General features: G+C 32.3%; 1 protein-coding gene across 1 annotated transcript in view; it reads left to right on the top strand.

Moving 5' to 3' along the window:
• LOC118184581 (uncharacterized) overlaps window positions 1-12,765 on the top strand; it is a 566,531-nt gene that overhangs the window by 546,592 nt on the left and 7,174 nt on the right. Inside the window, exons 8-12 of the mRNA XM_085823800.1 lie at window positions 1,045-1,312; window positions 3,649-3,716; window positions 3,806-3,886; window positions 7,181-7,381; window positions 10,912-10,997. Of these exons, the coding sequence (XP_085679926.1) occupies window positions 1,045-1,312; window positions 3,649-3,716; window positions 3,806-3,886; window positions 7,181-7,381; window positions 10,912-10,997 (704 nt within the window). The remainder of the gene's footprint in view (window positions 1-1,044; window positions 1,313-3,648; window positions 3,717-3,805; window positions 3,887-7,180; window positions 7,382-10,911; window positions 10,998-12,765) is intronic.

The raw sequence follows: 12,765 nt of genomic DNA, 5'->3' as shown, positions 1-12,765 counted from the left end.
TAAAGAAAACAGAAATCAACCCTTTAAGGATTCTGTTAAGCATGTTCCCCATCAGCTCAATTCATACACATATTTTCTAATATCGAAGATACTGAAGGACTGATTATTCGAATACAGCAAACCATAAAATATCTATATCCATAATAATAATAGGGCTATCTGCTTAAGGAGTGGTATATCTTCGTGAAGTATTTTCTGGGAATGGGATAATTAGATTATATGATCCGCCTAAGAGGTGGATTATCTTCATGACAGATTTTTAAGGGAACGTGCCTCTTATTCATATTACATATGGGGTAAACACTAAATCGCCCATCCAACTAACACGCTGAAATTTGAATCGGCGTCAAATTACCAATATCTATTGTTCTTATTCTCTCGGCTATTTGTGGACTGTATACCAATTGTAGGAAAAGCTTAAAATGTAAAGAAATGATATTTCTTAACAAATCCCCGTATCTTGAAATTTTTTTGTCTTTCCTTTTCAGCAGTGAGAAAAAAATGGACAGATCTTTTCCCTTTTTTCTCTCCCCCATCTTTAAGGCATATTATTTTGTTGAAAATATGGTCTAAATGTTTAGAATATCTTCAAAAATGATTTTTTGTATAACGTTTTCCCTTTCACCTTTCAATGTGAAAAAAGAAAGCTAAGGATTGAACTTTGTTCTGTTAGTTAACAGCCTAAAGGATTATAATACAGTTGGATTTACAAAATTAAGAGAATTTTGCTTAAGCCAGTACATTTCACTGGAGTACGAAGATATCTGAAACCCGATTATTGGCAGATTCAAAAATTGGTGGGTCATGGGAATTGACAGACCAACGTAGCAACTTTTAATTTGTACTCCATAAATCTGCGCATATGCTAGTGGCTTGATTCAGTCCACCATGAAGGAAGATTGAAACCCATAAATGGCTAAAAAATTAAACTGATTAGTTAAATATCTCTTCTCTTATATTGATTCATTTGATGAAAACAATATTTTTTAACCGAAGTGATATAATTGATATTTTCTCCAAACTTTCTCGTTTCTTACTTTCTAGCAAACCACCCTCACTCTCGATGCCATTATCCTAGCTGGTTCACAGAGTTCCGGCACTGGAGAGGTTTGGATGGACGCCTTGCCTACGACATAAGCCACAAGAATGGTTCCTACCGAGTATCCAACGCTACTACGGGAGATGTCGTTATGAGGGTCGTGTGCACAGAAGTGACCCACGCTATCTATTCCTCACTCGCACCTCCCAGCACCACCGCACCCTCTGTTGGCGGAGTGTACGCACAGTATGTCGTCCACGTTACGTATGGATGGTAAGTGGACTTAGATATACAATATGCGTAAAGTAACAGACCTACCTAACGTAAATTTTCTAATTATTATATTATACTCTCTCTGTCTCATAATAAAAGTAGCACGTGGATATTTAAACGGGAATTATTCGTGAATGCACCTGTAAGTTATGTTGTAGCGCAAAACTGCGAAGCCTTCAATCAAAATCAATTTTCATGACATCTGTCATTTGTGTTGATACATCTTTCAAATTTAGGTTAGCCTTAATTGTTACGAATTATAATTATTTTTCTAATTTCATCCGCAGATCGAAATCAATTGTTTTACTTCAGCTGAATCTCAATCCATTGTAAAATTAAGAAATAGATTTTTTGAGCAAAAATCAAGTTACGATTGTCCAATTCTTGATACGTCAAAAGAAAAATGAAAAGTTGCAGAAAAGTGAGCCGCAATGTAATTTAAGTACAACAGAATAACAGTATGAAGAATTTAGAAACAAGCTTCCAAAAATAATTATCAAGATGAATCGTATGCTAATGTTGATTAATAAGAAAACAAAACTGCGACCGTAAATGCAAAGGTTATGGAGGAAAACATGAAAAACTTAGACATATTTATCTTAGCAGAAGAGCTGCTGTAGAAGCAGTAAACATAGCCTTTGATAATATTTATCAGGAAATATTGGATAATATGTTTCTTTCACTTCAACAAGTTATGCTGGAAGCAATGAAGAACGATGGCTGCAATAATTTTAAACTCACGCGTATAGGAAAAGCAAAGCTTCATAGCCAAAAGATCCTACCTGCAAATTTAAACTGCAGTAACGAAATTATCGAAAATTCCAGAAACTACCTGAACACTCAGAATAAAAATCAGGAGTAATAGTTTTTTAATTTATTGTTTAGTTTAATCTAGTTTTTTGATAATAAATTTTGTGTTCTATATTATTTTCTTTTGCTAATATTATTATGAAATAAATTAAATTCATGAACTGCTACCATTATTATGGGAAAAAAGGGAGTATATATTTTACTTTTATAAGTTAACAGTTATCTACAATAAATCTCATTTTTTCTTCTTATATTATATAAGAAATAAAGAAGAAGCTAACGTCAAAGATGAAGTTGAATACTTCTATGTATTTTTCTTCTAATATGTATCGAATCGAGGGCATGTAGATTAGAGGTGGGCGAAAGCGCTGTTATATATTTCGAAAAGACTCGAACGAGCAGTGGAATTAGAATACTTGATTCATCGAACCGCTTACCCCCTATACTGATTCCAAAATTAAACTTATTAGTAACATGAGAGAATAAACAATATGATGTGCTTCCTATTGAACATCGCCGCCTCTTTTCTTTGACTTGTTTCGTTCATTGCGGACAGTATCTGCCCGAACTGTGCTTTTCTTTAGGCTTCAGAAATATTGGTCCTAGGACTTCTCACCGTACACATAGCTTTCTCTTATTCAAGATCAGCCTTGGTTTAGAGGTGGAGGGGTCAGGTTGTCCGGCTAACTCTGTTTTCGTATATGGTAGACTTTTCATTGCCATGATAATCCAGTCTAAAAAAGGTTTATTTTTTGTTCCGATTAAGGAAAGATGTATTCGATTATCTAATTTTTTTTTCACTTAATTCATGAGGCACTCATATGGAATATTTATAGACTAATCTTAGTTTTCGAATATGGACCGAAATGGTTTGTTGATCTGAGTTAAGCTTTACCGCAATCTCCGATGTTGTTAAAAAAGGATCTTGCTGTATTATGGTCCTTATAATATCGTTATCGTTTAAAGATAGCTACCCAGACCGTGGCCTTATCATTAAAGTCGAAATCACCTGTTTCAAACTTTTCGAACCCATGTTTTGCACGTTTTATCTGAAACTATGTACATCTCCAACATAAACTGTCTGTAAATTTCGACAGGCTTCTGTCGCATTTCTTCCTTGTTGGAATTCGCACTGAATACTGCTTCGTAAATCAGCTTGATCGGTAGCCATGTTTACATGATCGCATCTCAATATGGCATGAGACCCTTTTGTTTCAATTAATTGTATAAATAAGGAGGTAAATAAAGAGGGACAGCCCCAAAATGTTTCCTCCCATGTTTCAAATGAACACCTGCATGCGTGTTGAAACTTAAAATAACATTATTGGACAGAACTTTCTGATGACATTATATTTTCGGCAGGCTGAACGTTATAATTGAGGAATAGGTTTGATTAATCAATTTGAATAATCTTCTAGAGATTTGTAACAAAAATTAAGTATGTTGTATCAATATAAAGAAAACTTTCTGTTTCTGTATTTGTTATAATCTCACAACTCCTAATCTTCCGTTCCCTTCTACAACAGCAACAGCGGCTACACGTGTCTGAGGATTCACAAAAGAGCGCCACACGTCGTCGAACTCCAGATGAAGAGTAAGTGAATTATTCTTCTTACCCTCTCATTTGTTTTGACGATTTCCATGGCTAGATCCAATTTTAAAATTTAAATTTTTTAAATACAGAGCACCTTTCACCGCTGGCCACCGAAGCATGCATGGGAATCAACTTCGATATGAACCAATCAGAAATCGTAACGCTCACCAGTAAGTACTTAACTCTCATTCTTTATTTCAGATACATTTTTCTGTTTATAGCGGTTTAATACAGCATTTCTCAAAACGTTTTGACTTTTGGCATGGATGTTAAGCGTATAGTCGGTGGACTTCGCTGAAGACATTACATTTGGCATAAACTCTACTGTAGGCACAAGATGGCATTTTTGCGCATTGTCCAGTCGACTGCAAAGTATTATCCGAGGTTACTATACTACAGGATTTGGACATCCTTCACTTGTAAAGCTCCATTTCCATGAGTGCGGTACGAGTGCTTTGCGCAGGTGGCTCTCCAATCAGGGAACGTTGCGGTGTTGTCACTGCCTCGAGCTTCGGAAAAAGAAAGGTTCGACCTTGAAAGAGAATAAATAACCTTACTGTCTATTGACTTTGCGATTATCATTCATTATGGTGGTATATGTAATTTATTGCAGTGTTATGTTATTCATTAAGGTGTTACACCATCGTGTATCACATGTAGCCCGCTGGTTCAGAGAAATGTGCTGCTTTGTATAACATGCCACACAAATATAGGGCGAAATTAAGACTTTTAGAAATTCTATGCCCTTAAAATATTTTTTGGCCCCACATACATTTATGATAAATTTTCACGTATTCATTCTCTTTCGGTCCTGGTTTAGCTTCACCATACATCACATGGAAAAAACCAGCAGTGAACAAACAATATTAATATTTATTGAGCCCCCTTTACTGAGGTGTCTAAGCACTTGTTTGTGTGCCCCCTTTCCGAAGTCCCTAAGCATATTTTTGTGGTTGCTTTTTATCTTGATACCTAAGCAGATGCTTTAAAAAATGTTAACACATAAGACTTAAAAAGTTACATTTGCATGCACTTTTGTCTTTATCAAGTTGTGAATATTAACCGTGTTGTCTACACTGCAAATGTTGCAGCTTCTGTTCACGTACTCATTTTTTCCAGTCGCTTTATATCCATTAGTCTGTTTGTTGCTCTAAAGTTTCGCGGTATAAACCCAAGTGGATGATGTTTAATAATTTATTTCAAAGAAAAACAAAACTTAGTGATGTGTAAACAAACAGAATAAGTTACAGCTAAACAACGAATAACATTATTAAAATTTATCATTTAATAAATCACTGTCGAAAAATAATATAGTAAATGACTGTCACAATAGATTTGAAATTCACAAAGTAAATCAAACATGTTATTCATTTCAGTCGTCAATCATATGTTTGTCAACTTTTTTAGCGACACACTTCAGTAATATGTTTAATAACGTTTGATTGTGCTTAAAGATAAAATCGGGAGACTTCCGGGTTTTCATCACGCCTCCCGATAGATCACTGAATTTGCCGATTTTTAATTTTTAGCCTTTACTAAGGAAAAGATTTTCTCTTCAAATTAGGCAAATTCTATTATCCCCCCCCCACACTTCTAATGATATTCTGAATAATTTTTACTAAATTTTATTTTATCTGAACTTTTTTATTACATTTTATTGATCTTTGTCTGTTAAAATTTCATTTGATGTGAGCTGTCTAAATCTGCTGTGGACATTTGTAGATTTTTTATATTGGGTTTCGAGCAATTGTTAATCAATTAATATTATTGTTTTATTTTGCCTTCTTCAATGTATGGTATATATTACTACGTTTATACGCACAATTCTATTTTTTACTTTTTATTCTATTTTTTATTCTACTTTGATTTTTTATTTTTTAATTTTTTATTCTACTTTGATTTTGATTTTAATTTTACATTGCTCGGAGTTGCAATAGCTTTTGACACCTTAATGTGTATTTCAGCGGACACGTCGGGAAAAAGGAACAGAGCAGTGGAGCTCCAAAAAAGGATTTATTCCATAAAAATTTTTTCGGAAACACTAATGTTCTTTTATAAAATTTTTTTTCGCATTAAACAAGAGGTTCAATGGTCTGTTTCGGCGAAACGCGTAATGGTATTTAACCTAGTTCGAAAATCAGTTTTTCCCTTGAAAAGCCAATTGAGAGTACGAGTGGGTTAATTTACCATTTTCCGCTATTTAATTATTGTTTATTGTATTTTGTGTCTTCATTTTAATTTTTAATTTTAATTTTTTAATTTTTTTATGTATAGGCATTTTATAATCTATGTTTTTTGTACTTTCCTTATATATTTTTTTCCGTCGATCTATTTTTCATGTTAGTTAACTTTTCACATCTCACAACGGTCAGATTAATTAATTTTTTTCGTGCATTAGCACACTAAATTTTGGTTGTTTTATCGCGTGTCTACAGTTTTTTCCAGTTTTTCCAGACAAATTTCTTCTTATTTATGTAATACTGTGTTACAATATTTTGTGGAGCTACAGCTCCTGGTAACTTTTTAGCAAGTTCGCTGCAATGTTTCTACCTACTACTATTATTTAAAATCTTTTTGCAGCATTATGAGCAAACGTTTTTGAGACCAGATAGGTCTTACGTCTAATTACCAGTTAGCTTTACATTTTCTTTTTCAATTAATTAAATGATAATATATTTTACATAAGAATTAAATTTCAAATAGTTTAGTGACTTAAATGATGTAATAAAAGTGAATTAAAGACTATTTGGAGTTTCTGTGAAATAGCGCTACGTAGAAACCTCTTGTTTTCTGGGAAAAAAATCTCCCGATTTTTTAGATTTCAATGTTGGCAGCTACGTTCTAAAATTAATGCTTCTCTTTTTTATTTTACACTCAACTTTAGAGTAAGATTATCTTATAAATTTAATGAAACTGAAAATAAAATAATAACGCACTGAACTATTAGCTTCTAAGAAAATTCCTCTTAGCTCGTCCTTCGTGCCCTTTTCCTATTCTTTGATTGATTATTAAATTCTTTTAAGGCCTACTATGTTCAGATTTTTTAGGCCCATAAGCGGCCGAGCAGTAGAGTTTTAAGTTTTTGGTCTTCAGTTATCGAGAACTTTAGTTATGTGGATTGCATTTTTCTTTCTTTAAAGTAGCTGAACTCTGGTAATTCGAATTCCGATAAACGGACTGGCTGCATGACTGGCTTTCGAATTCATCTCCATATATGATGAGCCCGTTTTCCTTTAAAATTCTCCAAAAAAGCATCCCTTTCTATAGGCAGATAGCCCTCGAGTTGCTCTGCCGTATTTATGTAGCCTAACCCGAGCAGATTTCGGTAATATTCGATACTGCAACGGGCATTTTATTTATTATAAATAAAAAACTCAAAATTCTCGAGTCATAGGTGTTTTAAATTATAGCTTTTGTGTAGGAGTGATTGTTTTTACAAATTATCATGTAATCTTAACTTTTAGCTCAATCGTATGGTTCTCTGGAATGTCCCCTTGCGGGAATCTACTCTCTGGAAGGAAATTCTCGCCATCTTTCCCGTCTCATCTCGCTGGAAGCCGAAGAGCATTGGCCTTGCATTGGATCGACGACTTTGACCTCTGGTTGTTCGGCAGTGGACAAGATGGAATTGCTTCAAGAATGTGCTGCAGAGAAAAAGGCTAAATGTAAGTACTCTTTCGTGTTTCCTTAATTTTCTAATGCCTATATATATGTATAATCTTGCCTCTTCTTTAACAATGTATAAGATTCATTAATAGTATTAAAATTAAACAACTTAGACTGCCGTTAATTTTAAAATATATACTCTTACTGCTTCTTTAACAATGTATAAGATTCATTAATACTTTTAAAATTAAATTAAACTGCCGTTAATTTTAAAATATATACTCTTATTGCTTCTTTAACAATGTATAAGATACGTTGATAGTTTTAAAATTAAACAATTTTTATCCTTAACTTTTTGCCGCTAATTTTCAAAAGCTTAAGGGGACGGTGGACTTTGAAAATTCGTTTTCCAGGTTTTTGTGTTTTTCAACAAGAAATTATATATATATATATATATATATTATAACATCAGTTTATAAAATATATGATCAAAATTTCAATATATTTTAAATTAATTTCAAAACAAATAAGTAATTATTTTAATTAAGAATTTCAAATGTTAGACAAAAGTTTTGTGTATTCATTATTGAATATGATGGATCAGAAATTTTTAAAAAGAATTTTTGTGAACTTAAACCCAGTTTTCCGAAAAATGCCACATTTTTTTAAAAATTAAAAAAAAATTTTTTTAAACTTTTTTTAAACAAGTTTAAACTTCTTAATAACCTCATAGCCAAAAATGCACACTTAGATCTACTGTAACAAATAACAAAATAGTTTCTTCCAAGTATCATGCATTTTTAACTAAAAATGAGACGCATGGAGCATTTTCAAGAGATAGGAACTGCGAAAATTTTTGTTTTGAAAAAACCGAATTTAAAGTTTTTCTTCAAACTTACCTTTAATACATGGTCATGAGAAACAGCAAATTAACTTTAAATGTGAATATGTAGATACTAGATAACATTTTCGTATCATTTAACTATTTTTAATCTCAGAATATTAAATATGAGAAAAATAAACATATCTCAAATTGGTATGTTATTCGAAGTTAGAGCTAGGAACAATTTATGCATTATATTTAATGAAACTTTTAAAACACACTCGCATCATATGTTTATACTTCATTTGTTACATTTATACTATCTTTTAATGCTTTACAATATTTTTTACTATTTCTGTTTTTCCAAGCAGGTAAAATCCTCCTTTTGCTTTGGTTCAAGCGATGGTGCTCACGCTTTTTTGCAACGAGTAGGGTAAACGAGTTTATTTCTTCCTGCTCTACGCGTATAGCATTCACACAACCAAAGTTAAATTGATTGATAGTTGTCAATACTTCATATTTCTAGCCCTTTTATTAGAAATAAACACTTCTTTTGGGCAAATGTATAAATTATTACATCAATGGATAACTGTTGAAATACATTTTTTTAACATTTTCTCCAAAATTTAAAGGACAAAATTTACGTTGTTTACATATTTGAAATGCTTGTAACTTCTTTAAAAAATAGAATACTTGCACTCGGTTTTTTGCATACGATGTAGTTTTGTATATGGAATATTATGAGAGTAAAAAAAACAAATTCAATATTTTGGTTGATTTTTTAGCTATTTTAAAGTCCACCGTCCCCTTAATGCGTTTCAGAGAAAGATATAACGTGGGAATTTGTTAAGAAGCAGAGGTGAAATAATGGATGGCATTACTGTTTTCAACCTTAAATAGAAAATCCTAACTATGACAGTATGCGTAAAATACTACTTATAAAAAAGAGGGATCCTCGTCTGAAGATCTCCGGGATTTTTTAGATATTTTATATAATCTATTCGAATCTACGGTGTAATTTGTTTATTATTTTTGTGGTAATGACCAAAGTAACCGTGCGAATATTGTTTAAATGCAAGAAATACGTGTCAGAGGAAAGAGGTATTGTTAGGAAGCCCTCATTTATAATTCGTAGATTTCAGTTTTAATCGTTAACTCTAGAGTATTGTAATATATACCTACAAATCGAATTAAATTAGATAGATCGGACAAGATCTAATTTTAAACTAGCGGGCTGCGGCCAAAGCAAAATTTATAATTTCTATATATACCTGAAATGAAAATATTTGAAAACATTTCAGTATGAATGGAATTAGTTAATTCTTTCCAAACAACAGCCAAAGTATTTTTTTTTTTTTTTGTTGTTGCCGAACCAGGAAACAAAAATTTTGGACACATCAAGTTAATACGTATATGTATGATGTCATGGTTTAAATTTAATGTAATATAACAACTTTTTCTCAATATTAATAAAAGAATTATTATGGCAATAAGATACCGCGTCAGTTATTCTAAAACAGAAAAATTGCCAACAATAGTTATTTATTTAAAATGCTGACGTTAAGGAAACATTTTCGAACATACAATGACATCACATGCAATAGCGTGCTTTCTCCAACCTCAGAATATGACTCATATAATAAAAATATACAATTTTAATTTAATTTATGTATTTAATGTTTGGGAATAATATTTTTATTTCATATTTCGTAAAACTTAAAAATTTGTTATTAGCAGACTTTACTACTTGAAAGCGAACAGCAACAACCCTTTTCGAAAATAAAGCAGATTTTTATTTCCAGTGCGTTAGACTGTTGCCACTCGGAAAAATTAGTGCAAAAATTAGTGTTTTCAACGGTTTTTAACTAATGTCTCGGTTGATTAATGTCTAAGATGAGGAATGGTCGAAATGGTTTCTCACGAATGTTTGGAATCCGGGGGAATACCTTTCTCAAAACTCAACTCTCTACCGTTCCGGAAGAGATGATTCCACAAACAGACGAACGTGTACATATTTTAATAGTATGGGTAACGTGATTTAACGAAATCGCAATAGTTAGGATTATAAGGTATTTCTCTCGTCTTCTTAGTATGCCTTCATGGTGTAATGGTCAGCACACTTGGCGCGTATTCGAGAGGTCCGAGGTTCGAGTCCCGGCGAGGGCTTTGCTCTTTTTTCACGTCTCTCAGCATCAAAAAATCTTAATGTCTCTACAGGACTACCAGCCGTTTGACGACAGTTTGTAGCAATCATTGACGTTTTATTGCCGGGGCCGCACGCTTACGTACGTACCAATTTTAATTCTAAAAATCGTTCATTGATCTGTAAGTGAATACAGAAATATGTCCATACAGGAACATTCCAATTTCTATAGCATAAATACACGTCTCCGTAGCGGAGTCTTTCAAGCGTTAGAGGTTAACTTAACGGCATGAGCGCAATTGCGTAACTACCAATTTATTTAAATCGGAGAAGGATTACTGTATACTAAATATATAAAAAATGAACGAATGTCGACGGAAATTAATCAGGAACTGGGTTAGTTCTCAGGCCTGTCAGCACTCAAGTGTCCAAAGGATGCTTGTCTCAAATATTCTCGGAGTGTGTTCCTGATTAATAACGACCTTAAGTAATATTTCTTATGACTAAAACTGTCAACGATTTCAGAATATTTATGTGTAACTTTTTTTCCTCCCATTGTATATTAATCAATATATTGTTCTTGTATGCAATGAGTATGTATTTATCTCCTTCATGTTCTTCAGCTTTTCAGTGTAGGGGTAGCTGGGAGGAGAATGGAACTAGTTACGTCATCGCCACTGCTGTCGGTACGAGGAAACACCTCTGTCTGGTGAGTGGAATGAAAATCGATTTTCTGTTACTCTTAATTGTGCGTATTAACATTCTTTCGTTCACACTTTTTATGTGAGTGACCATATGATTTATTCTTTACGTACCTTTGTTTTTTCTTTTAGCAAGCTTTCTTACAGTTTCATAAATTTTAAAACAAATGTTGTGTTAAAAAGTGCACATCGTGCTATTCTGCGTCTTCCATAATGTACCTAATGGAATTTTTGTGTTATTCGTTTAACATATCATTTCTGTGAATTTTTATCACATTGTATTGCATTCCAAGCTGACGAATGGTTGCTTTTTTTATGTACGTATGTGCCAACATAAAAACAGCCAAGAGAGTGATGAGGTTAATTAGAATCTGCTTTAATTTTCTTCTTTTAATGATGTTATATAATTATTAATTGAAATTGATTTTTTATTTAAGTTTTTATAAGATTTATATGTGACTTTATATATTGATTTAATAATAATGATATATTTTTAAAGGTATTTTTTTAATATGATTTTAAATACATACTGATATATTGATTTTTTCTTATATTTATATATTCCATCTCCATTTTGATAAAATGAGTTAAACTTTTTTTAATGTATTATTTTGAATAAATATTATTTAAAAAATACAAATGGTCCATTTGAAATCAGCAAAACTTTTAAAGGTATTTTGAAAAAAATATTACTCTGGGCATCTTAGTCTTTGGTGTACCATTACATTACCTTTCTTGCGAATGTTTCAGTAGCCTTTATCATGAAATTCAGGGCAAAAGGATTGTTGAACGGTAACAAGTCGTGTCATAAAGATTGGGTCAAATATAAAATACGATTCCTTGACTGTGATGAACATCCACCCATTTTTGGGTAAAATGAATTCTTCAAATTTTAAGGCAATTTTCTTACTTTAATTTCTCGATTTATTTATATTTTGAACACCATTCATTTGATATAATGTTTTAAATTTTAAGTTTTAAATCAAGATCTTTCTCAATTCGACGAACAGTTACTTCTTTTACTACCAGTTTTCCAGCGTTTCGACGGGTATAAATGTCTGGCTCCTCGACGAATTTTGATTTAATCATTTTTTTATGATCTATCTCCTTTCAAACTCAGTAAATCATGGTTTAGATATTTGGCTGTTTTTGTAACGTTTAAGCACAGCAGATTTGCTCCTTTTGGTAGCCTAAGCATAAAAACGTGCTACATCATTTTTAATAACTTTCGTAAAAGAAAATGACATTTTGTAAACATTTCTAGAAGGAAACTGACATTATTTTGAAGAAAATGAATAGCTGTGACCATAGCAATTTGAGAATTTTACATGATAGGCTCATGCATAACTAAGGTAATTTGTCTCTTTCTTATCCCGGATGATTTTTGATTAAAGTACACCAATCATGCTTACGTAACATTCGTTTGCTTCAAATTCATGTCTGCAGAATAGCATTCGTGTGGTGCTGCTTCAAAGAGAATCAGATCCAAAACTTTTGATTTATATTGGGAATGAATGGACTCAAATCATAAAGAACTTCTGGTTGCTTTCATCGTATTATATAGCATGTATATATATATATCATATTATATGCTTATAGTAGTTTTATTTCTTCCCCATACTTATGCTGTCGGAACATTACCTAGTTTCGTCATTTGTAATGAAGAAGGTAAAGTAGAGACTTCGCATTACTTATTCTTGAATGTGTAGGAGTTCCCTGAAGGCAGCTGAACGTAATGTTAGATGTTGCCCAAATTCATTGGTTCATACAGCAGAG

Source organism: Stegodyphus dumicola, chromosome 9 (genome assembly GCF_044657685.1).
Source record: "Stegodyphus dumicola isolate Sdum_Otavi_A_Nest chromosome 9, ASM4465768v1".
Taxonomy (NCBI): Eukaryota; Metazoa; Arthropoda; class Arachnida; order Araneae; family Eresidae; genus Stegodyphus; species Stegodyphus dumicola.
The sequence above is the reverse complement of the archived record's forward strand: the minus strand, read 5'-3'. Positions and strand labels throughout refer to the sequence as shown.